This window comes from Pithys albifrons, chromosome 7 (assembly GCF_047495875.1).
Source record: "Pithys albifrons albifrons isolate INPA30051 chromosome 7, PitAlb_v1, whole genome shotgun sequence".
Lineage (NCBI taxonomy): Eukaryota > Metazoa > Chordata > Aves > Passeriformes > Thamnophilidae > Pithys > Pithys albifrons.
This window is the reverse complement of record NC_092464.1, coordinates 58,037,671-58,063,281: the sequence shown is the minus strand read 5'-3', so window position 1 is coordinate 58,063,281 and position 25,611 is coordinate 58,037,671. Positions and strand designations below refer to the sequence as shown.

The following is a 25,611-nucleotide window of genomic DNA, read 5'->3' as shown; positions in this document are numbered from 1 at the left end:
TGACCCCACTGGAGCAGAGCAGGGCTGACCCTCACAGCCAGTGGGCAGAGGGGCTGCTCCTCATGGGAAATGTAGTGAGCACCAAGCAGGGCTCCAGCCATGGAGATGAAGCAAAGTTTCCTGAAAAAGGAAACGTGGGGATTGTGAGCAGAAGGGAAAGGGGTATTGGGATATGGCTGTGATTATTCTCAGAAATATCTCATCTGATTTGTCACTGTTATTTCCTCCTTGGACAGTGCCCCACCTCCAGAAGCAGGAAATGCCCAACAGCAGCTCCATCAGCCAGTTCCTCCTCCTGCCATTGGCAGACACGCGGCAGCTGCAGCTCTTGCACTTGTGGCTCTTCCTGGGCATCTCCCTGGCTGCCCTCCTGGGCAACGGCCTCATCATCAGCGCCGTAGCCTGCGACCACCACCTGCACACCCCCATGCACTTCTTCCTGCTCAACCTGTCCCTCACAGACCTGGGCTGCATCTGCACCACTGTCCCCAAAGCCATGCACAACTCCCTCTGGGACACCACAACCATCTCCTACATGGGATGTGCTGCACAGCTCTTCTTTCTATTCTTTCTTATGGGAACAGAGTTTTCCCTCCTCACCATCATGTGCTACGACCGCTACGTTGCCATCTGCAAACCCCTGCACTACGGGACCCTCCTGGGCAGCAGAGCTTGTGCCCACATGGCAGCAGCTGCCTGGGCCAGTGGCTTTCTCTACTCTCTGCTGCACACAGCTAATACATTTTCCCTGCCCCTGTGCCAGGGTAATGCCCTGAGCCAGTTCTTCTGTGAAATCCCTCAGATCCTCAAGCTCTCCTGCTCACACTCCTACTTCAGGGAAATTGGGCTCCTTCTGGTTAGTGCCTGTCTAACATCTGGTTGTTTCATTTTCATAGTTTTCTCCTATGTGCAGATCTTCAGGGCTGTGCTGAGGATCCCCTCTGAGCAGGGACGGCACAAAGCCTTTTCCACGTGTCTCCCTCACCTGGCCGTGGTCTCCCTCTTTCTCAGCACTGCCGTGTTTGCCTACCTGAAGCCTCCCTCCATCTCCTCCCCATCCCTCGATCTGGCACTGTCAGTTCTTTATGCAGTGGTTCCTCCAGTACTCAACCCCCTCATCTACAGCCTGAGGAACCAGGAGCTCAAGGATGTCCTGAGAAAAATGATGACTGGATGCTGCTCAGCAGCAAGAGCCTGCCAGTTTTCTTCTGTACGGTGTTCAGAATAAAACTCATGCCATGCTCAGTTTGCTTTCCCAGTTTTACTTGGTGGTCAGTGGAGCCTTTTTGCCATAATGTTGTGCTCAATGAAATTGTTTTATTCATCTTGTCATCTAAATCACTGTCTCATTTATTAATGTAACTCTTTCAATCTTTAATTGAGTAATTGTGCTATTTTTAAATTTAAACAAAATAAACTCTCTTGCATTAGCCTTGTGTGTCTGAGGAGGTCATTGGAGATCATTGCATTTTTCCTTTCAGGCACCTACTGGGCAGTTCCATGTGTGCAGAGAAGGGCAGAGAGTCCCAGCACAGCAGCACTGCCAGGGAGCACCAGCACTGGGCCTTTGCTGACCTGCTCTCTTTCCACTTGTACACTCTCCTGCAGAGCCCCTGGGCTGGACTAAGGCCTTGGTCCTCTGCCAGCTGGGACACAGACCTGCTGCATGTCCATCCTGGGCTCACAGGCAGGGACAGGCCATGGGCACTGCTGGGACACAGCTGGGCTCCACAACAGCAGCTCCATCAGGAAAGGGCTTCTCCTTAGCTCAAGACATGCAGTCTTAGGGCTTTTAGCAAAGTCACTCTCAAGAACATGCCAAGGAATAGACTCTATAGAGGCTCCTTGTTTGCTTGTTCTCTAGGGGCTCTAAACCTGCCTGTGAACCAGCAAACAGAGCCCTGTAACTGCAGGGGCTACAGCAGGAAACAGGGAAAATGATCTGGTGAGTGTTCTGTGTTACCCTCAGTGAACACACTACTGCTACCCATGACAACAATAGCAGTAATAAAAGCTGGAACTATAACAATAAACCCCACAAGAAGCACATGAGGTGCACAACACCATTGCTCCATTGCTCATCACTCAGTGCCCAATGCCCAGCCCAGCCCAGACACAGATCAGCCCTTCCTGACCACCCCCCCATTAACACCCTGAGCACGGCCCTGCATCAAAGGGAACATCCCTTGGGCCAGTTGGGCTCAGCTGTCCTGGCCCTGCTCCCTCCCAGTCCTGTGACCCTGAGGAGACCATTGGAGGGAATGATTGAATAAACCTCTCAGATACTCAGTGTGGAAAAGAAAACACAAAACACCTTAAAACCCTGAAGTATCTTGAAGCACTGAAGAGCCCTACTCAGCGTCAATACTGATAAAGAATCTCAAGGGACTAATTGAAGCACATCATTGGGGGCCATGATTGCACAAACCTCTAAGTGACACCAAACCAAAATCCAAACCGAAAGCACCTGCAGTCCCCTGAAATTTTAAAGACCCCTCAAGGGCCATTCCTGACAAAGCCTCCCCAGGGACTCGTCCCAGGAGATGCTTGGAGGCCACGACTGCAAGGAGGCAAAGGCTCTGGGCAGCAGCTCAGGTGCTGAGCAAAGCCTGGTTTGGCTGGAGGCAGCAGAAAGGCCCAGCCCTGACCCCCAGTCTGGGGAAGGCACATCCTGTCACTCACACCTTGCTCAGGGCTCTGCCGGGGTCACTGGCATGGGGGGTGATGGAGAAGGTAGGACAAGAGAAAGAGAGTCAGGAGGGGAGGGGGCAGATCAAGAAGCCAATCTTTCAACAAAGAATTTGAAAGGAGTGACACAAATGAAAACAGGAAACCAAAGTTACCTGGTCCCTGAACTCATCATAACTTTCAAACTTGTGAAAAGACTCTAGCTGCCAGCCAGGTGAGTGGATTTCCACCTGGCTGCTTCCATGCTGGGATAGTGGGACTGATAGTCAGCAGTTGCAAGGTCATGAAGCCCAAAAGATGAGATTCCTTTGCTAGAGATTAGGAAATTGAAAGAGGAATTGGAAAAGAAGGAGAAATTTAGAATCTCTGGAGATGACTCTTCTCAAGCGTGAAGGCAAGAGATCCATTTCAGGAAGATGTCGTGAACTCCCAAGGAAAGTGAAACTCTGGAAACAAAGGTATCCAGTACTTGAGGGAATTACCTGTGCTGGAAATCATCTATAGTGACCTAAAAAGTGAAAGCACTCCTAAAGACTCAGAGGATGTTCCTTGCACAATGGGCATGAGAAGGTTCAAAGCGCTCCTGCATCGCATTCCAACAGCCTGATGGCATTGTATTCCCCCCAAAGGGATACACCAGGAGATGGCACCCTCCTGGCTCTGAAATGTAGAAGAAACTCTGGCACTTTCTCACCCCCACGGCCCAGCAGCTCAGCTCTCAGGGGCAGTCCAGGAGATCAGTCCTCTCCTGCCCCAGCCAGAGGGAAAGGGAGCCCCAAGCACAGGCCATGTGGTGATCTCTGGTTCTTTCTGTGTAACCAGAGGGAGACATGAGGAAGTGGGATGGTGAAAAAACTTTTAAGCTGGGAGCCCATGGGGCTGAACTGAGAGGGAAGAGAGCTGTGGAGAAGGGGTCACCCAAGGAGGATGTCCATGGAGTTGCTGCAGGGACACAAGAAGAAAATCAGGGATCTCCCAGATGTAAAAGGACCAAAATCACCTCCTGTGAACTTTATGAGTGGACTTCTAATCTGGCATCACAGAGGTCAGATAGTGAATACTCTGGCCAGGAACAGGAATAGCGGGTCCCTGCCTTTGGCCAGGAGGAGGAAAGGGATGACCAGGGACACTGCACTGTGTGGATTCGATGGCCTGACACAGCAGATCCACAGAGGTGTAAAGCTTTAGTAGACACTGGTGCCCAGTGCACACTGATGGCATCGGGGCACAGGAGTGCAGAACCCTCTGGATCTCTGGAGTGGCAGGGGATGCCAGGAACTGTCTGTGTTAGAGACTGAGGTGAGTTTAGGAGGGGACAAGTAGGAAAAGCCCCACATTGTGTCTGGCCCAGACTGGCCTTGTTTTCTGGACACTCTGCTCAAGGTGCCCCAGGACACTCATCACAGACCAGCCCCTCCCAATGACCATTCCCAGCACTGGTTTGTCACCAGCTCTGAGAGGTGGTTTGTTCCTTCCCAGAGGGACATCAAGTGACTGGGCCAGAAGTGCAAGACATCCCAAGTCTTTGTCGCCTCAGGCACAGCATCGTCTGTGCCACCAAGGGCTGTGAGCAGACCTGCTGTGCTGAGGTTCTGGGGTCTCGTGGCCTCCTGGCTCAGCCTCAGGAAGGCTGGGCACTGTCACCCCTTGTCCTGCCCTCAGCATCACCCCCCATGCCAGTGCCCCAGCAGAGACCTGAGCAAGGTGTGAGGGACAGGATCTGCCTTCCCCGGGCTGGGAGTCTGTAACAGTTCATTTTGGATACATGGCCAAGACAAAGATAAATACAGAGAGTAATACGCTAAAAACTACTTTTATTATGATACTAGTTACTGGCAAGGACCAAAAACATCAAATCTTGAATAGTTCATTCAAAGAATTAAAACAAGTTTAACTTACTTACTATTTGTTAAAACAGGTTAGCAAAAGAGAATAAAAGAAAGAAAATTCTCAATACTCATAAAGGATACAAAAGGATACAATATAGTTGAGATGTAGTTGATGCTACAGCAGTTGCTCCCTATCCCCGATGCTCCCTCGAGCAGACAGGCCAGCACTGCCAGGCCCGGCAGCAGCGGGACGCCATCCATGCTCAGCAGCGTCCCCGCGGAGCCAACACGGGCTGGGTGCAAGGGTGGGTGTGGCTCAGGTCCCCCACTCCTGTGTCCCTGTTTATCAGCCATCCATCATACTGCAGAGGGCCAGGACACAGTGTAAGGTGATGCCTGGGAGGCAGCCAAACACCGCCTGTTCATTGCATAAGTGGCAACAGTCTGCACATGTCGCCTGTTGGGCAGTGGTCGTACGACTCCTGCCCACATTATTTTCATCACATCATCAGCTTCCTCACCCCACTGGACAACCTTCACCAGTGTGTTCTCATGCGTGTGCCCAGGTCAGAGAGGAAAACGGCCTTGATAATGGAGAACTTCGGGTGTTATACAGTTACTTTGTATACTACTCTGCCTAGTTTCCAAACATGTACATTCTAGTTTCTCAGGAAAAACTTTCTTACCCCTCTGTGCTCCACTGATCATCTAAATTAAACGTACCCCCCTTACAGGGTCAGGGCTGGGCCTTTCTGCTACCTCCAGCCAAGCCAGGCTTGCTCAGCACCTGAGCTGCTGCCTAGAGCCTTTGCCTCCCTGCAGTCGTGGCCTCCAAGGGTCTGCTGGGGCGAGTCCCTGGGGAGGTTTTGTCAGGAATGGCCCTTGGGGGATCCTTAAATCTTCAAGGGACTGCAGGTTTTTCCAAGTACTTTTAGTTTTGCTTTTGGTTTGGAGTTTCTGAGAGGTTTGTTCAATTAAGGCCTCCAATTATCTGCTCTAACAAGTCCCTTGAGAGTCTTAGTCAGTATCAACACTCAGTGAGGCTCATTAATGCTTCAAGGTACTCAAAGCTTATTGAAGTATTTCTTTTTGACTCCCAGTCTGTGAGAGGTTTGTGAAATCACGGCCTGCAATGATCTGCTTTAATTAGTCCCTTGAGAGGCTTTGTCAGTAACAGCCCAAGGTGAGGCTTGTTAATGCTTCAAGGGACTCAATATTTATTAAGGTACTTTCCCTTTCCTTTTGAAACTGAGTCTATGAGAGGTTTGTTCAATCAAGGCTTCCAATTATCTCCTCCTACCAGTCAGTGAAGAGCCTGTATTGGGAATGGCCCTCAGTGGGACCATTAGTGCTTTGAGATACTTTGTGATTTTCTTCTGGCTTTGACTTATGCAAAGGTTTGTGCAATCTCCTCTCAGTACCTGAGGTTCAAGGGCTCAGCACCAAATGCACCACAGGGCTTGTTAAGATAAAGCAAGACCTACCAGATCATGGCTCTTTCTGAGTTTGTCCTCTAATCAAGGAGAGTTAATTAAGTAATTTCCCTAATACAGTTTTGAAGAAAGATTTCAAAGAGCTTCTAACAAATGTGCATTTCTATTTTAAATGATATGGATAATTACTTTTCTTTTTAGAGAAGAGGTGATTGCAGCATTCTCTGATTGATGTTGACCAAGGTTCCCTCCTGAAAAGGTCTGGACTAATTGGAGAGCAATCCTTTGAGGTCTGACAGTGGGGACAACCTTGCTCCACACCTCCCCAGCCCCATCATGTCTCTTATCAGTCAACTGGGACCTGCTTTGCTCTGAGAACTGGCTGAACACAGGCAAGAGGGATTTTTCCTCTCTTTTTCCTGCAATCTGAAACTCATAAGTTTCACCACTGAAAACAAACACACTCCTCGGACTTTCACCTCAAATCCCCCCAGTTTTACCCCAAATCCCCAGGATTCCACACAAAATCCCATAATTACCCTCAAAATTCCTTTAAATCCACCAAAAGGTACCCTGATTTTCACCTCATACCATAATGGTTCTACTCCAAGTTGCTTTAATTCCAACTCATATCTCTATAAACCCATCAAAGTCCTGCTGATTTTGCCCCAGATCTCCCGTGTCTTCCACCCAAAATTCTATTAATTCCACATAAAACTCCTCTCATTTACCCCCAAATCCTCTTAATTTTCCTGAAGATCTCCATTATTTTTGCCCAGAGTTCCCTTAATTCCATCTATAACCTCCCAAATCCCACATATTTCACCAAAAATTACTTTAATTTCACCTAAAATTTCTCAATTCTCTTTATTTTTACCTCAAATCTTCTTAACTACATGCAAAAGTTCCTTATTTCTACCCAACATATCCATAATTCCATCCCAAATCTCTGACCTCCACTCAAAAATACCTTCATCCCTCTTACAATCCCAAGTATTTCATCCCAAATCCTGAAGGTTCCACAGAAATCCCCTTAATTTCACATAAGGATTATTTAATTCCATCCCAAATCCCTTTAATTCCACCCAACCTCTCCTAATTTCACCTCAAATCCACTGAATTCCACTCTGAATTCCCTCAAATCCACACAAAATCCCTTCCCCAACTCACCAGCCCCCCAAGTGTCCCCAAATCCCCCCCAACCCCAAAATGTCCCTTTGGAGCCCCAAATCCCGGGAAGGGCCCATGGGAAGGAGGGGCTGGGGGGCTTTGGGGAGGTTGGGGTGGATTTGGGGGCCTGGAAGGCACTTGGGGGGCACTTGGGGGTCCCATTGGGGTGTGAGGGGCATTTATGGGGCACTGGGAAAGAACTTGGGTGTCCGAGGGGACCCTTGGGGGTCACTCGAGTGTCCAGGGACAGAATCTGGGGGTCCAAAGAGGATTTTAGGGGTCACTTGTAAGTCCTGGATGAACTTGAGGGTCACTTGGGGGTCCGGAGAGGTGATCTGGGTGTCCTGAGTGGGTATTGGAGGAGCACTTGGGGGTCCTGGGGCCCTTCTGGGGCAGTTTGGGGTCCGGGGGACACTTGGGGGGCTGCAACGGGGGTGGGACCGACCCGATTGGGCGCGGGGGGGGCGGGAGTTGTAGTCCCGTCTGTGATTGGCCAGAGCAGGGGCGCGGTGCTTGACGGGAAATGTAGTGCTGGACTCCATGAACCGCCACCGCCCGCTGCATCCCAATCAGAGGCGGCGCAGACGGAGGGCGGGACTGGACGGCACTGCTGGAGAGTTGAGCAATGGCGGCGAGTTTTGCTAATTTCTGAAAATTTGGGAGCATTTCGGGGGCATTCGGGGACTCGGGGCGGGTTTTGGGGGTCCCTCACGACCCACCCACACCCCACAGACCCCCCGGGACCCCCCCGGGGCCGTGTTGGCCGTGACGGTGAAGGAGCCGGGTAAGCCCCTCCCCCCACCCCGGGATGCGCCTCAGAACGCCCCAAATCCCCCCCGAAAATACCCCTGAGACCCCCCTAACTCACCGCCTGGGACCCCCCAAACTGCCCTGGAGCCCCAGGATGCCCCAAATCCCGTCCTGAATTCTGCGGAGCCCCTGAAACACCCCGGGCCGCCCCAAACACCCCAGAGATCTCCTAAACCCCTCCCAGACCCCCCAAACCTCTCCCAGACCGTCTAAACTGCCCAGCACCCCTAAAATGCCCCCATACTCACCTAAATTCAGCTCCCAGACCCCTCAAACCACCGCAGGACTCACCAAACCCCCTTCTAGGGCACCCAGACCTGCCCAAATTCTCTCAACCTCCTCCCAGACCCCCACCCAGACCCTCCTAAACCTCTTCAGGACCCCCCCTATTCTTTCTCCTAGTCCCTCGAAACCACACCAGGTCCCCCAAACCGCTTCTAGACCTACCCCAACTATCCCAGGATCCCCCCAAAGCTCCCTCCCAGACCTCCCAAAACAACTCCAGGGCCCTCCAAACCCCTCCAAGGAATGCCGAGGGTCCCAGGGGCGGCTTCTGCCCTGAGTCTCTGCTCGGGGTGCTCACAGACCCCCCTGGGACAGTAAAACAGGGAGCCTGGAGAGGGGGGACCCCCAATACCTGTAGGACCCCCAGCAAGCCCATTAGGGGAGACCCCCCAGAGCCCAAAGTGGAGAGATCAGAGAGCAGGAACTTCTGGGAGGCTTTTTTGGGGCTGAATCTTTTGTTGTGCAGGGGGGACACAGAGCTGGGGAAAGGGGTTTTCATGGGGCCAGAGGTCCAAGGAAGGGGGGATGTAGCAGCTTGGAGAAGGGAAATGGAGGGTCCAGGGGAATCTGTGCCCAGGAAAGGGGGGTCCATGGGTCGGGGAAAGGGGAATCATGGGGTAGGGAGATCCAGAGTGTCCAGAGAAAGGGATTGAAAGGGTCCCCCAGTGTTCCAAAAAGGGAAGGGGGAGTCTGTGGTCTGGGAAATTCAGGAGTGGGAGTTCCAGGGGTCCCAGAGTGAAAAATACAAAAACAGCACAGGAGGTGTGGGACCTGGAAGAGGTGGAATGGCCAGGAAAGGGTATGCAGGGGAGTATTGGTGCAGGATAAGGGGGTGCAGGGGGATCCCAGTGCCGGGAAGTGGGCGATCAGGAGGGTGCCAAGGTGAAGGACAGGCAGGACTGGGGTGGGGAGAGGTAGTTGGTGGGTCCAGGGGGTCCCTGTGCCCCTAAAAGGGGAGTCCAGGGGATGGCAGGTTAAAGGAAAAGGGAATGTGGGATGGGTGGGAAAGGGGGGTCAGGGTGTTCCTGGAGTCACAGAATTAAGGGGTGTGGGGACAGGAAACCTGAGAATGGCCGGGCAGGGGTTTCTGGAGCCCCGGCAGCCTGGAGAGGGAGGACACTGAACAGACAGGAGAACCCCAGCAGCCAGGACAGGGGGTACCCCCAGAACCCCAAAATGGAGAGGCCAGAGAGGAGGAGTTCCTTTCAGTGTTTTCTCGGCTGAATCTTGGAATTTTGGAGATTTTTCTGGACACAGGAAGCTCAGTGAGTTCTAGAGATGGTCTTTGGGAGGAGGAACCCCCAACCCAAGGCACTCACACCTTATTTTTCCCCAGAAAACATGATTTCTCCTTCCCAAAGCTTGTCAGGATGGAGGAGGAGGCTGGGAGGAGGAGGAAGATGCCCCGGAACCCCCAGGCAGGTGAGGAGGAAGTCAGTGCCCCTTTGCCCCTCTCTTGTGCTGCATCTTCCAGCCCAGCATGGCCCCGGCTGCAGGACAACCCCGCTGCCGACGCCGTCCTGCCGGGGCCGGGTTTGGGGGGATGTCCTTGGCCTTCCCTGTGGGCCGGAGGCAAATGCCCTGCCTGTCCTTGTTCCTTCCTGCCCCAGGCCCCGAGCTGAGCACGGAGAGCACAGAGGACAAATCCCCCTGGCAGAACCTGCTGGCAGAGGCTGTTTTGAACGACTCCAGGGTGCAGGAAGTGAGTGGGGAGGAAAATCCACGGAGATCTGCCAGGAGGAGACTCTCCAAAACTAGACCTGGGTGCTCTGAGGAGGAAAATCCAACCCAGTGCCCCGAAGGTGGCCGTGGCTTGAGCAGGTGCTCCGACCCAGTGATGGAGCAGCGACTTCACTCAAGGGAGAAACGCTACAAGTGCTTGGAATGTGGGAAGAGCTTCAGCTTCAGCTCCCACCTGATCCGCCACCAAATGATCCACAGTGGGGAATGGGCCTACACATGTGGGGAATGTGGGAAGGGCTGCAGCTGCAGCTCTGAGCTGATCTGCCATCAGAGGATCCACACTGGGGAACAGCCCTACAAGTGTTCGGAGTGCGGAAAGAATTTTAGGACCAGCTCACAACTCTTCTCACATCAGCGCACACACACAGAGGAGAGGCCCTTCTGCTGCACCCACTGCAGAAAGAGATTCAAACAAAACTCCCACCTTGTCACCCACCGGGGCATCCACACTGGGGAGAGGCCCTACAGGTGTGGCGAGTGTGGGAAGAGCTTCACTGACAGCTCTAACTTGACCCAACACCAACGAACCCACCAATAAGGGAAGCCCTCAGAGTGCCCCAACTGCGGGAAGAGCTTCGTCTGCTGCTCCACCTCCATCACCCATTGGAGTACCAATGTTGAATGATCCACAGTGACCCACATTGAGCACAGACCTGGTGACCCATGTTGGGTAAAGACCTGGTGACCCACTTTGGGTAGAGTCTTGGTGACCAACATTCCTGGTGACTCACATTGGGAAAACACCTGGCTGGTGGTCTCCTCATCCTCCTGGTTCCCTGTAGGCACCTGGGTGAACAGAGTGGGAGGAACATCCATCAGGACACAGAACTGACCTTGAAAATCCTTTGGGATGAGGGGATTTGATGGCTTTAGACCTGTGCCAGGGCGTCCCTCATTTGAATGTCCAAGCAAACAATGCCCTGTTTGCAAATGTGTCAGTGGTTGGCTGAGGGGACTCCACTCAGGTTTCAACCCCAGATTAACATCCTGATGGTGAGGCAACCCCAGGAGTCAAATGACTGTCAGTCAATCCCTTTATACTCTAAAGGTCCAGTCCCCTTTCACAGGGGCAGGTTTTTCCAACATATCCCTTCTTGGGGTGTGTGTGTGAAGATTCCTCCCTTAGGGTGGGAACCCCCACCAAGGTCACTCCTTGAGGCTGAGAGCAGAGATCTCCCGAGGTCCCTTGGGCTGGGCGAGTTCCATTGATCTCTACTTAATAATTCTTTCTTTTGTGATAGCTTTAGTAGAATTGCTTCATCAGTTGCTTTAGGATGGTGCACTGTCCTGTCTCACACTATACTACTGGTAGGTTTAGCATTTATATTGTGTAGTAAATAATTTTGATTGACATCTTTTATCTGATCACTTGTAATAATAAATAAACCCTAAGCCTTCCATTTTCCCCCCTGCCCCAGGGTGCCCCCCCTCTCCAGCAGCCCCAGCACCCCACAGCAGATTGGGAGCTCAGAGAGCCATCCCAGAGCCCCCTTTTCCAATCCCCCCTCTGCCCAAAGACCCCCATGGGACTGTCCATCCTGTCAGCCCAATCCCCATTTTCCACCCTTCTGCCTATTCCTCCCCTTTCCCATTGTCCCCTCAATCCCCAGGCCCCCCCAAGATCAGTTTGGGGGTCACAGCTCACACTTTCCCTCTTCTCCCACCCCTTACAACTCATCCCCCCAGTGTCCATCCACCTCCTGATCAGTTTTGGGGGTCCACCCCTCCCTTTTTCCCCATTTTTCTGACCTCTCCCATCCCTTTTCCCGTTGTTCCCAGTCCTCAGTTTCCAGCACCACTCTGTTTTCAGAGGGGTCCCACTCCCCTCTCGCTCACTGTGGGGTTCCAACCACCCCTTTTATCCCCTTCCCCTCAGACCTTTCCCACCATCCCCTCCTCCCACCCCCCACGCTGCTCACCCAAGAGCTGCTCACCCAGAGTCAGGAGGGTCCCAGCACCACCAGTGCCCCTAAAGGTTCCCCCAGAAGGGGGTTTGGTGGGGACTTTGGTGGGCTCTGAGTGTGTTTGGGGGGTCTTTGCATGTTTTGTGGCAGTTTAAGGGGGTGCAGCTTATTGAGAAGTATTTGGTGAGATTTGATGTATTTCTGGAGGATTGAGAGTTCTTTAAGAGTTCAGGGGATTTGGGGGAGTTCAGGGGTATTTTAGAACAATTCAGAAATATCTGGGAGACCTCAGGTATTTTTGGAGTATTTGGGGAAGAATGAAAGTTGTTTTGGGGAAGAATCAGGTATTCCAGGAGGTTTCAGTTATTCTGGGAGAATTCCTATATTGGGGGAGGGATCAGAGTTACTGTGAAATGAATTCAGGGATATTTTGGGATAATTGGTTTCTATTGGGATACTCCCACATGTGAGTCTCTGTCTGTGCTTCCCTCCCAGCTCAGATCTGCTCTGGCAGTCCCTGAGCCCTCAGTCCTGCCCCAAACTGCGGCCCTGGGGGCAGCTCTTTGGGTGACATGGGGCAGCAGAGACCCCCCGGTGCGGCTCTTTCAGTGCAGGAAAGCCCAGGAGGGGCTGGAATCTCCCTTATCCCGGGCCGTGGGATGGAGGGCCCGGCACAGCATCCTCAGGGCTTTGGCAGAAAGGCTGCAGTGGGGAGGGACAGAGCGAGGGGGAGGGACTGACACACACCACTCATCTCTTGTTTGTGCCACTGGTGTGACACCCCCTTGTCCCCCTGAGCCCCGAGACAGATCCAGCAGCTCAGCGCCTGCTCCGCGCTCAGCCCCAAGCCCGGGATGGGCCGAGGGGTCTGGGACACAGCCCCGCTCTGGGGGGCACAGCCCCGCTCTTGGGGGCAGAGCCACTGCTGGGGGCACCGGGGGGGCCGGGGGCCTTTATCCCCCTGGTGCAGCTCCGAGCGCCCGAGGGCACAGCCCTGGTTTGTGGGGCTGAGTCACAGCAACCCACCCAGGGCCGCACTGTGAGCCAAAGTGCCTTTATTGACACCGTGGGCAGGCACAGGGGCTGTGCCTGACACGATGCAGCTCCCCAGGAGTCAAATTTGGGCCGGTTCAGGAGGGGAATTTCAGTGAGGACACCGGACATTCCGTGGTGCAGATCCATCTGAGTGACATCAATCACTGCACATCCTTCCAAGCTACACAAACATCTTGTGAATCACCTGAGACACACATTTTTAGGGCTTAGGCAAATGGTTAAAAGACTGAATGTCTTTTGGCAATGTATTTTTCTTCTAACTAGACATTGTTTACTGGGTGCAGCCTCTGGGACAGAGAGGTGATTTGATTTATTTCTTGCAAATGCAGGACTAAACTCTTTCAAGGTTTTCTTTATCTAAAACTCTGTTTGGTTAAAAAAAAATTTGTTTTATCCTTTTACTGTTGTTTGTTCAGAAATTCCTGTCTCCTGCTTATCTTTGATAGAAAAATAGGAAACATTTGTCTTTTCCCCGGGTTCAGGGCAGTTCCTAATGAACAAACCCTTCTAAGTCGCTCTCAGCAAGTCCCACTATAGCAAGCCTGGCTTCAGGGCTGCCCTCCCACCCCAAGGTTCCAGCTGGTTTGGGGCTGCAGCCCTGCTGGGGCTCGGGGCTTGGTGCGGGTGGGGGCGGCAGGAGCGGGGTCTGGGGGGCTCGGCCCCAGTGTCCCCTCCCTAGGGGCTGTGTCCCCCCAAGTCCCCCATGTCCCCTCCCGAGGGACCATGTCCCCCTGTGTCCCCTCCGTATCCTCCCATGTCCCCCCGTGTCCCCTCCCCAGACCCCGCACAGGGAGCGACTCTCTGCCCGCTCCTTCCCGCGGACCCCCCGGTGGGCTCAGAGCGAGTTTGTGCCTCGGGGGTGGCCGCAAACATCGCGTTCCTTCCCGGGTGTGACAGGCCGAGAGTGACACACTCGGGACAGACATCGATTCTTTGTTACTGCAGAGCTGGCCCGGGGCTGCTTCACAAATCCAGCACCAACTGGCAAAGCTTTTTACCATTTCTACATCTTGGCAAACAAAGCTAAACAAGCTTGCAAGCAGCTACGAGACATTAAAGCTCAACAGAACGCTTGTTATTTCAGGCTCAGCTCTTTCCCTCCTGCAGGTTCTGGGAAAGGGGTGTCAAAGCACAAACTCTGCTCTGATCCTTTCAGGTGTTTCCTTCCTCTTGGAAGAAGCAGCTCCTGCCCCTGAACAGACTCCTGTGCCCTCGCAAAAATTTCAGCTCCCTTTGAACTGTGAGCAGATAGTGACTTTTCTATTTCTTTAAAATTTAAATTGTCTTTTTCTCTTCTCTATTTGTCTTTTTTGCCTCTTGATCTTTTTCAATCTCTCTCCCTCTCCTCTCTTTCCCTCCCCTGCCTTTTCCCCTCCCTCTGTCCTTTCTGCCACCTCCTCCCAGCAATGTCTGTTCAGCTCAGGGCAAACCCTGCCCTGCCAGGGCTTCCCGAGGTGCCTCTTGCCCCTCCAGCCCAGGGGCTGCAGAGCCCCAGCCAGGCTGTGCTGGCTCCATGGGATGTGGCACACGCGGGGGCTCGGCTGCCTGCAGGTCTCCTCAGCCTCTGCCTTGGCACAGGCGCCCCAGAGGATTCACCTGCAGGGGCCGGGAACGCCAGCCCTGGGCTCTGAGGCTTCTCTGCCACAAAGGGAAAAGAAACCCAGGAGACAAAGTGTTCAGGCCAAGAGGAAGCGTTGAACCCCTGCAGTGATCCCGAGGAACAGTCCAAATGGGGCAATGTTGGGAAAACCAACGCCCTGGGCGAGGGCAAGGGGTGGGAAGAGCATCACTCTCTTGGGAAGCACCAGTCGGATGGGGATGGAGCCCTGGGGTTGGTGTGGAGCACTCATATTCCAGGCTGTGGTCACCTCTGGAGGCTGAAGATCCATCTCCAGGTCCTCAGACACACCTTGGTACCTGTGAAACACCCGCCTCAGCTCTCTTGCCCTCCTGAGCCCCAAGAAGATCCCTGTCCTGGGTGAGACTCAGGATGGACTGAGGATCCAGCAAGGGAGCCCAAAGCAGAGGGGAGAGGACCCAGCCCAGCCTTGTTCTGCTCTTCCCTTCCCCAGGGTCAGAATGGCAGACATCCCACCTGGTGCGTGTTCTCCCTCTGAGTGTGTTCCTGGGAAGCCTCAGCTTCAGCCTGGCTGTGGCCCTGACTGGTGGGTCCCACCCAGGCATCCCGTGGGGAGGATCCGGGCCAGGCACCTCCATTTTAGGGGATGGGAGGATCCCAGGATTTTCCCAGCATCTAGGCAGGCTCCCCAGGCAAAGCACCCTTTGGGGTGACTCCCTTTTTGCCCTAAACTGTGGCCCAGGCATCTGCTCCTCACTCTATCACAGGAATATCATCCCCAGTTTCTCTCTTGCAGCTGCAAGGAAAAATGCCAATAAATTTATCCCATTTTCCTGCTTTTTAGGGCTGCCCATGTGTCTCCCTCAGCTTTCTCTATTTCATTCCTTGGAGATGCCGTTTCCCTCAACTGGAATTCTGCTGTGTGTGCCCAGACACTTGGCCTGGTTTCCAAGGAAAATGCTGTTACTTTTCTGAGCCTGAGGACAACTGGACCACAAGCCTGGAAAGGTACAAGGCCCTGGAAGCTTCCCTGGCCATCAGAAGCATCACAAGTGAACTGATGAGAACTGGGCTTGAGCCTCTGTGCTAGCACCAGAGTGGGAAATGTGGAGAAATAAAGAGAATAAACCCATCCCCAAAACTGCCTGGCCCCAAACTGGTCCCAGTGCTGGAGCCTGGAGCCAAGCCCTTGGGAAAAGCCCCATCTCTGTTTGGGGGATGGACACAGGTGGGAAAGAGGAGGGGCTGAATGCAAGACCTGCCACCCCTGATGTTTCTTTGCTTTACACAAGTTCATTCTATGCTCTATTACTGGCTTGTAATAACATAACTAACCCCTAAAAGCCACAAAGATGGGCAGTTTGTGTGCCACTAAACAGACATGGAATAATCACAAAGAACTTCCCTCCCAGGGGATTTGCAGGAGGAATACCCAGTGCTGCAGGACATGCTCACACAGAGGGTTTCTGGAGCAGTTCTGGGGTTAAATTTTGCAATAGAGAAGACAAACGGCTGGACTGACTTGAGCTTGATTTGCCTACGGTGATGTGGGGCTGATGGAAGACTTCCTGAGGTGCAGCTTGTATTCTTCAAGCTGCCTTCCAGCCCCAAAAGCTCAGCAGCCTCTGCAAAGCAGGATGTGAAGCGCTGCAGAGCTGCTTCTGTGTCAGCAACGAGGGCGGCACCATCAGCAAAAAGCAGCTCTGGACAAGGTGATTCAGGGGCTTGGTGTGGGCCTTCAGTCGCCTCAGGCTGAATGGGCTTCCATCGGTACGATATCGGATGGAGATGCCATTTTCTTCATCGAGCTCTGCCGTGGCTCTTTGGACCATCCTGCTGAAGAAGGTTGTCAATAGAGTTGGTGCAAGAACACAACCTTGTTTCACACCACTGGTTATTGGAAAGGGCTCAGAGAGTGCATTGCCAGATCTGACTTGTCCATGCTGATCGTCAGGATCCTCAGGATGAACATTTGGAGGAACATGGGGGGACATCCTGAACATTCCAAGATCTGCCACAGCCCTTTTCTGCTCACAGTGTCAAAAGCTTTGGTGAGGTCAAGGAAAGTTCCATGGAGTCCTTTGTTCTGTTCCCTACAGTTCTCTTGCGAATCAGAGCTTAAGTCAGTCCAGCAGTTCCCCTACCTGGGAAGCATCATTTCCTTAGACAGTAAGATTGACAAAGAGACAGACAACAGGCCAGCAAAGGCTTACAGAGCCTTCTGAAAACTCCATAAAAGAGTCTGGTCCAATAAACACCTGAAGAAAAGTACAAAGATCAGTGTCTACAGAGCCATTGTACTGTCTGCTCTTTTCTATGGGTCTGAATCCTGGGTCATCTACCGCCACCACCTGCGGCTCCTCGAGCGCTTCCATCAGCGCTGCCTCCGTTCAATCTTAAACATCCACTGGTCTGATTACGTGACCAATGTGTCTGTTCTGAACAGGCAGGGTCACCAGTATGGAGGCCATGCTGCTGAGAACACAGAACACTCACCAGATCATTTCCCTGTTTCCTGCTGTAGCCCCTGCAGTTACAGGGCTCTGTTTGCTGGTTCACACTCAGATTTAGAGCCCCTGGAGAACAAGCAAGCAAGGAGACTCTATAGAAGCTATTCCTTGGCATGTTCTTGAGAGTGACTTTGCAAAAAGCCCTAAGACTGCATGTCTTGAGCTAAGGAGAAGCCCTTTCCTGATGGAGCTGCTGTTGTGGAGCCCAGCTGTGTCCCAGCAGTGCCCATGGCCTGTCCCTGCCTGTGAGCCCAGGATGGACATGCAGCAGGTCTGTGTCCCAGCTGGCAGAGGACCAAGGCCTTAGTCCAGCCCAGGGGCTCTGCAGGAGAGTGTACAAGTGGAAAGAGAGCAGGTCAGCAAAGGCCCAGTGCTGGTGCTCCCTGGCAGTGCTGCTGTGCTGGGACTCTTTGCCCCTCTCTGCACACATGGAACTGTACAGTAGGTGCCTGAAAGTCTCAAATCAAAAACCCCTAACCAGCTAGACAGGGCTATTGCAAGAGAGTTTTTTTAAAAGTAGAGATAGCACAATTACTCTAGTACAGATTTAAAAGTGTAAAATTAATGAAAATAAAAAATTAATTAGATAAGAGGAAGAATAAAATAATTTAATTGACCACAACATTATGACAAAAAGAACCCACTGATCACCAAGAAAAACCTGGGAAGGCAAAATGAGCCTGTCATGAGTTTTATTGTGAACAATGTACAGAAGAAAACTGGCAGGTTCTTGCGGCTGAAAAGCATCCAGTCATCATTTTCCTCAGGGCATCCTTGAGCTCCTGGTTCCTCAGGCTGTAGATGAGGGGGTTCAGTACTGGAGGCACCACCGAGTACAGAACTGACAGGGCCAGATCCAGACATTGGGATGAGATGGAGTCAGACTTCAGGTAGGAAAATGTGCCAGTGCTGATAAACAGGGAGACCACGGCCAGGTGAGGGAGGCACGTGGAAAAGGCTTTGTGCCGTCCCTGCTCAGAGGGGATCCTCAGCACAGCCCTGAAGATCTGCACATAGGAGAAAACTATGAAAATGAAACAACCAAAAGTTAACCAGACACTAACCACAAGAAGTCCAACTTTCCTGAGGTAGGAGTGTGAGCAGGAGAGCTTGAGGATGTGGGGGATTTCACAGAAGAACTGGCCCACGGCATTGCCCTTGCACAGGGGCAGGGAAAATGTATTGGCTGTGTGCAGCAGAGCATTGAGAAAGCCACTGGCCCAGGCAGCTGCTGCCATGTGGGCACAAGCTCTGCTGCCCAGGAGGGTCCCGTAGTGCAGGGGTTTGCAGATGGCAACGTAGCGGTCGTAGCACATGATGGTGAGGAGGAAAAACTCTGTTCCCATAAGAAAGAATAGAAAGAAGACCTGTGTAGCACATCCTGTGTAGGAGATGGTTGTGGTGTGCCAGAGGGAGTTGTGCATGGCTTTGGGGACAGTGGTGCAGATGCAGCCCAGGTCTGTGAGGGACAGGTTGAGCAGGAAGAAGTGCATGGGGGTGTGCAGGTGGTGGTCGCAGGCTATGGCGCTGATGATGAGGCCGTTGCCCAGGAGGGCAGCCAGGGAGATGCCCAGGAAGAGCCACAAGTGCAGGAGCTGCAGCTGTCGAGTGTCTGCCAATGGCAGGAGGAGGAACTGGCTGATGGAGCTGCTGTTGAACATTTGCTGCTTCTGGAGGTGGGACACTGTCCAAGGAGGAAATAACAGTGACAAATCAGATGAGATATTTCTGAGAATAATCACAGCCATGTCCCAGTACCCCTTTCCCTACTGCTCACACTCCCCATTTTTCATTTTTCAGGAAACTTTGCTTCATATCCATGGCTGGAGCCCTGCTTGGTGCTCACTACATTTCCCATGAGGAGCAGCCCCTCTGCCCACTGGTTGTGAGGGTCAGCCCTGCTCTGCTCCAGGGGGGTCATGGCCATGGTGGGGGCAGGGCCCATCCTGGTGTTCAGCTGTGTCAGATGAAATTGCTCCTAAAGCAAAACTTCTCATAGGCATCTGCACTCCCAGTTTTGAGAAGGTTTCAGGATTCCAGAAGGCAGTTTCAGAGGTTTGGGTGTTTTGTTTCTGACTCCCCTCATCGTCCCTGTGGAGTTTTCCTGGATGTCAGAACCCCTCAGCATTTGTGCTGCCCTCAGGGAGAACAGAGCAGGGCTTCCCAAACAGGACGATGTCTGTGGCTTAGTGCAGAGTGAGGGGAGCTGCTCTGTCCCTCTGCCTTCTTCCAGCTGGCCTGGATTTGGGCCTTCCTCAGACAGAGAGTGATCACACTCCCAATTTTGTCTGAAATTCCACTAGACACTGTTGAGAGCAGAGAGATCCATCACAGAGCACTCAGTGTCTCAGCCTGGCTCAAGGTCTGAAGGACACACATGGCTCATCTCACCAACTCAACAGCATTTCCTGGGATGAGCACAGCATCTCTGCCCCTCTGCACTGGGGATTTCAGATAACACAATTATGCTGAGGGTGATTTGCATTCTTGAGGGCAGCTCCCAGCTTGGAAGGACATCTCAGAGAAAAGCCAAGTGTCCTGACAATGGGGTTGATTTTGGGAAACACACCTCATTCTCCAGGCACACAGAATTCACTACTGACAGCCCCACAGGTCAGAGGAAAATTGGAATGTCTCATTCCCAGGGACCCACCTGCCTGAGGGGGATCACAGGATCAGTGATTGACTATGTAGCTTGAACTCCCATCCCCAGTGAGTCTGACTGAGAGAACAAGGAAACAATTCCAGTAACATGGGCAAGTTGAGAAACAAGGAAATACAGGTGGGAGAAGCCAGGGCACAGCTCACTGGACATTCAAGGCAGCCTCACCCTGAGCCAGCTGTGCAACCTCCCAGTCACCAGCAGTGCCAGGTAGTTGTTCTCAACCCCTGTGCAGCTCCTCAGAGTTCCCTCTGCAATATAAACCACCAGGCATGTGGCTTGAGAGCTTGATAGTAATCCCTCCTTTCACGTTCTCCTTGAAGTATCCCCTGAAAAATATCCTGCAGTGCTCTGGTTCTGTAAGCAGTCCTCACCTATGAAACTCTCACTTGATAGCTGAACAAACCTGCCCTGCCCTGCCCTGCCCTGCCCTGCCCTGCCACGGTTTGCTCTTTCCACCCACAGCCACTCCCCCAGCACTGAGGGAGCTCCCCAGACCAGCTGAGAGCTGCCCATGGCAGGTGGCAGAGCTCCTGCCCTGGCACAGCACCCTGGGCTGCAGGACCCTGCTGTGAAGGACAGCCTGGGACAGCCTGGGTGGCACAGCCTGGATTCAAACCCTGTAGCCATCCCTGGGAGAAGGGAACCCTGTTGGGATGTCCCTGGGATGGTGCAGCAGAGAGTCCCTGCTTTGCAGCCTGTCCTCCTCTTCAGCACCAGAGACACTGTGATATCCCACATTAGAGACCCCCCAGGCTGTGGGATGTGCCAGCGTTGGGAGATCTTCCCACAGACTGCACGTACATTGCCCTTCATGCAGACTTACCTTGTGAAAGCCTGGAAAGATTCCTCTTCTGTGGATCTTCCTCTCAACTTTCCTCACACCCCAGACTGTGTGTAACCTCTCTCTGCCCTGCTTTTCTGCCCTCGGTGTGTGCAGGCAGTGCCCTGAGCCCTGCTGGGCTGTGCACAGGAGCTGCTCCTGGGCAGAGCTGTCTCTCTGCAGCGCTGCCCGCTTGCCAGGAGCTCCCTGTGTGCCAGGAGCCCGGCCCAGCTCAGCAGCACAGCAACAGCCCAGGGCATTTAATGGCCCTCTGGGGGGTTTGGTGCTCAGTCCCTGAACATCAGACCCTGAGGAAAGATGCAGGAACCTCTTGAGAAAGCAAAGTCAGAATCAAACTTTAAAGTTTATTTGTAGTTAATGGGTCCCTCTGAGGGACATAACTGAGAAAGTGTCCCCAGATTCCAGTTAGAAAACAAAGAGACAATGATGACAAATATGGACTAGGAAAGAAAGGTCACTCTGATGCTGAGGAAAGTAAGAAGCATTTCATTAACCCAAAGCCAAAAAACATGACCCCCAGGCCCTGGGAAGAGAGATCCTGTCCCTCCCTCATTCCTCAGGGCTCTTCCTTTGGCACCGGGGTGTGGAATGTGCAATGCCAAGGACAGGAGGATGGGGTGGCACCTCCCAGGCTGCTGAGCAGGGACAAGGAGGCAATGAGGCCCCAGGGCTGCAAGGCTCACTTGTCTCCTCATGCCATCAGGGGCACACACAGCAGCCATGGCCAAAGGCCTGCACAACTTGGCTCTCTTGGGGCCTTTCAGCTTCTGCACATCCCTGTCTCCTCTCCAGCCCAGGCTGTCCTACGGTGTCCATGCCCTGCCCCTTTCCCTGCAGGCTGTCGGCATCCCCCGGCTGCCCCACCTCGCTGGCCCCTTCCTGCACTGACATCTCTCCCTCCTCCCTGGCTCTGCCTTGGCACACAAAGCCTTGGACTGATCCAGACTCCTTCAGGGGGATATCTTGCAGCACAGCAATGCCCTTGGGCAGAAATTTCTTTGTCCTTGTGTTCAGTCTGGACCTCCCCAGTTTCCCTTCAAGGCCTCTCAGGCTTCTCCTGTTCATTCCTCAGTCTCCACACCACTGGGCCCAGGGCTTGGAGGCTTCCAAACCCCTTCATACGATATCTCTGGTATTTAGCCATGAAAATGTTGTGCTCTTAGTGCGGGAGAGACACAGTGACACTTTTTGCCAAAGGTTGTATTGGTAGAACAAGGCACAGGAACTGGAACTGAATGAGGGGAGATTTCCATTGGATGTCAGGAAGAAATATTTTGTCCTGAGGGTGGCAGGAACCTGGGCCAGGTTACAGAGTAAGTGGAAACCCCATTCCTGGAGCTGCCCAAGGTTTGGAATTTTGTAAAACTTAAACTTGTGGAAGGTGTCCCTGAGTAATTGAAGTGCACTTTGACTAGTGGCTATTTTATGTCTCTTCCAACCCAAACAGTTTATTATTCTGTTTTCCTATATCCCCAACTCCTTCTCCACAGGGTTGCAAATACCTACATGCACCATGTTGGCATTTTAATGTGACCTAATCCCCAACAATTTATGAAAATGGAAAAAGAGTCCTTTTAGGGACATAAATTTCAATGACTTTGGAGGAACCTTTCAAAACTCAAAAGTTATAAAGGAACTAATAGAGATTTCCAACATCTCTGCATGAAAGGCTCCCCAAGTGATCAGTGACAGCCCCCAGGATGGCCTTGCAGCTGAGGTTGGGTTTTCTCACTCAGGTACTGAGACTCAGGATGGGCAGCCAGAAAGTGCATTTAGGGACAGTGCAAGACTTGCCATGGGATGTCCAGGAAATGACCAAAGTGATTTGTGGAGGAAGAAGTATGAGAAAACAGAGAGAAAAGGGTATGAAGGAGCTGGGCATGTGCAAAGAGGTGACTGGTCAGTGCCTTTTTCTGGCTGTGCCCTGTAACTGATCCCACAGTCTGTTCCATTTTCCTAATCCCTCCACTGCCAAGAACTTTCTGGGACAAGGGATCTCTGTGCTCTGGGTTTGAAGGGAGGTCCAAGTGCCAACCACTGGAGTGGGAGCCCCAAAATCATCAGATCTTGTGTTTTTTGGGGGCCCAGACACTGGTGAGACTGGTGTGTGTGCACAGAACACTGGTGGGTGTGTGGGTGGGTGAGTGGGTGTAACCACCAGTGACCATCAAACCAGAGCAAACAGGGATTGGCAGAGGCCTGGGAGCCGCTGTCTGAGATCATCTCCTGAGGGATCCACATTGTCTGGGTGTCTCTGCAGCTCCACATCTTCTGACATGGCAGAGCACACAAACAGCCCATCCTTGTGTCCCTTTCTCCACTCACTGTGCTTTGGTTTGGCCCAGAACCCGCCCGAGGTCCCTTCCAGGATGAGTCTCTGTGCATTTCCCTCCCCCATGGACCTTCCCTTCCTGATGCAGCATCTGTGGGGCAGCAGAGCTGGGTCAGTGCAGGGACAGGGCTGGCTGTGACAGGGGCCATGAAGCCACTGCCAGGAGGTGACAGCAAGGACAGTTTGCAAACAAAGTGTTAGATATGGGGACTGTTTTTGAGGGAGGGAAGGTTTGGCTGGAGCTGGCATGTGAAGAGCATGAAAGACAAGGGGTGTTGAGGGAAACAGGGAATGTTCAGCCTGGAGATGAGGATAAGATTTTTCCCCAGTTGCAGGGCCAGTGCAGAGCAGGGTGGCCACAAGCCCAGGCTGCCTTCCTGCCTGCCAGGGTTGGTGGGGCTGTGTGACAGAGCTGCCCCCAGAATCAGAACCCGGGAGGGCTCTCCCTCCTGCCCCACTCCTTCAGCTCCCCCAGATGGAATTTCTGTTGTGTGGGTTCCCTGATGTGCTGGATGACCTCACAATGCTCTGTTGCCGACCAGCGCCTAGGGAGACTGCACACACCAATGTGATGTTCAAGCAAATCCCAAGTGTATTCAAAAACTCAAGTATATATGACCTCAAGCGACCCCACCCCAGGTGTGGTGGTCTGACTCCCATTGGTTGAGGCTGGAAACATGTCCTTTTAAGGTGAAAACAAAACGTGTAATGTGGTCCTCCAGACCCACCTGAATCGGGCTGCAACATCCCCCCCTTTTGTTTCAAAGAACAAAGCAAAAATGCAAACAATATAATACACATCATGCATATTGCAACTTGAACAGAAAGGCTGAAAATTTTGAAAATTGAGAAATAACATTTTGAAAGTCTTAAATTTTGCTAATTCAAGACTTAACAGTGTATTTGCAGGTTACACATCCCTACCTCCCCCTCTCTTTTCAAAATAGACTTTTGGAAGGAGGTACAGTAACCTTTGTAAGCTAACACAAACCAATACATGAGTAAGACACGTATGTTTGGAATTTGAAACTTACAACTAGTGCAAAACAAGAAACTTTTCTTTCATGCGTGAAATTGTGGTCTTTTTGTGCAGTCGTCACCGCACAGACCACTGTAAACAAACTACAAATTTTATTAAATTTTGTGGAAAGTGTCCAAGAGTGCAGAGTGACTTCCCTTAGCAAAGAAGCAAGTTCAGTCCAGCTGAGCTAAATCTCCTTATGTTCAAGGTCCATTCTCAGAACTTCTGTGTGGCCATCACAGAGGTTTGAGAATGAAGCTTTGATTTTTAGTCCTTATACACTCTTGGTAAAACAGTAAACAAGTGTGAATTCACAGAGGAAATTCACAAAGGCTAAACATAACTACTTACATTCTGCAGAAAATGTTCAGCAGCTGAGGGGACAGGTGTCCTTATCCCTACAGCCTGCTGGGCAACTTGGCAGTGCAATAAGCTCAAAACTGCACTTTAACTGAAAGTTAACAGAATTTCAAAATATAGGTAGCTTGTCAGGATTATTTTTCACTGCTTGTGCTTCTTTGGAGTGTTTGCTTAATTCTGTGGAACATATTCCTTTAAACTCATCACATTGGTAACCATGAATCATCAACAAGACTCTTAGGGCTTCTCTGTTTTGTAATACTGCTTGTTCTATCCTATCAGCATCTGTTGAGAAATCATTAAGCATTTTGGCAATGATGTTTAGTTGCTCCTGCACCCAGTAGTTAAGCATTTGCACTAAACGTAATGCTCTGTCTACACCAACTGGGGAAAAAACTGCTTCTAGCAAATTTCCTGTATCACTCCAATGTTCTATGGTGTTTTCCTCAACTTGAGGACTAGACCACTTAACATGCTCTTGTATTGATTGTGTAAATTTGGTCAGCTGGCCTAAGTAACAAGGTCCACTTTTTGCCTGGGCAGGTATTTCAGGCCATGCTCTATTACCACAAATTAAGAAATATCCAGGAGGCAACGCTCTTCTCTGGTTACCTTTTGTGTGAACCAATCTTGTTTTGGGGTAACTTGTATTTTGTGAACTAATAACATTCCAACACCAACTGCTATTGGTGTAACTCTTATTATGAGGAGTGACATCTGTGTTTCCCACAGGAAAATATTGCTGTGACCAGTGTTTGTTTGACCATTCAGATACACTGGAATGCACAGGGTGAAATTCAACACATGACTCATTTCCAGGGAGAGCTCCTACTAACCTTAGCTCTTGCGGATCTCTCTCTAAGGAAGTATTCAATTGCCATATGATGTCTGCTATGGTTTCTCCAGTACCACTGCAGGACACTTTTGCTTCCTCAATACCAAAAGGAATGAAATCTTTGATGTTATGATAAGGTATTCCTATAAGGCACACTTTGTTTGGTTCTCCTGCTTTAACCATGTTATCTGAGCAGAAATTTTTTAGATTTGCCTGTTGAGAAAGCATTATCCATACATTTTGATTAGTAACAGCAACAAGACAAGTTACAAATGCAAGAGATACACTTAGATACTCTCTGGATTTAACTACCCTTTGAACTATGGTGGCTAGATGCTTTCCATCTGGCTTCACCATAGCTGTGAAGGCTTCTGAAATGGTCTTTTGAGTTACCAGAGGCTTCCCTGTTTTAGGAAGGTTAGAAAAGACAGCTAAAGCAGCATTTTTGGATCTTTCAAATCCCTTTTTTACTACATCATGATTCCCAGCTCCCCCCAGCATGTCCCAAACAGAGGCTTCTTCCTGCGCTGTTGTTGAAGACTGCAGGTGC

General features: G+C 51.7%; 2 protein-coding genes across 2 annotated transcripts in view; one reads left to right on the top strand and one right to left on the bottom strand.

The window, feature by feature from the left end:
• LOC139673814 (zinc finger protein 850-like) overlaps positions 1 to 25,611 on the bottom strand; it is a 701,437-nt gene that overhangs the window by 166,583 nt on the left and 509,243 nt on the right. The gene's annotated exons all lie outside the window — the stretch shown is intronic.
• LOC139674216 (putative olfactory receptor 1F12P) lies at positions 173 to 10,496 on the top strand. Its single transcript, XM_071560404.1, has 4 exons — positions 173 to 1,210; positions 4,734 to 4,826; positions 7,853 to 7,904; positions 9,826 to 10,496. The coding sequence occupies exons 1-4, from the start codon at positions 173 to 175 to the stop codon at positions 10,494 to 10,496; spliced, it is 1,854 nt and encodes a 617-aa protein (XP_071416505.1).

Excerpts from the sequence above, each read along its gene's own strand:
- LOC139674216 (XM_071560404.1), top strand. The coding sequence starts at position 173 with ATGGCTGTGATTATTCTCAGAAATATCTCATCTGATTTGTCACTGTTA. Across the intron at positions 4,827-7,852 it reads CGGGCTGGGTGCAAGGGTGG|ACCCCCCGGGACCCCCCCGG; the intron begins GTGTGGCTCAGG and ends CACACCCCACAG. Across the intron at positions 7,905-9,825 it reads CGTGACGGTGAAGGAGCCGG|GCCCCGAGCTGAGCACGGAG; the intron begins GTAAGCCCCTCC and ends TTCCTGCCCCAG.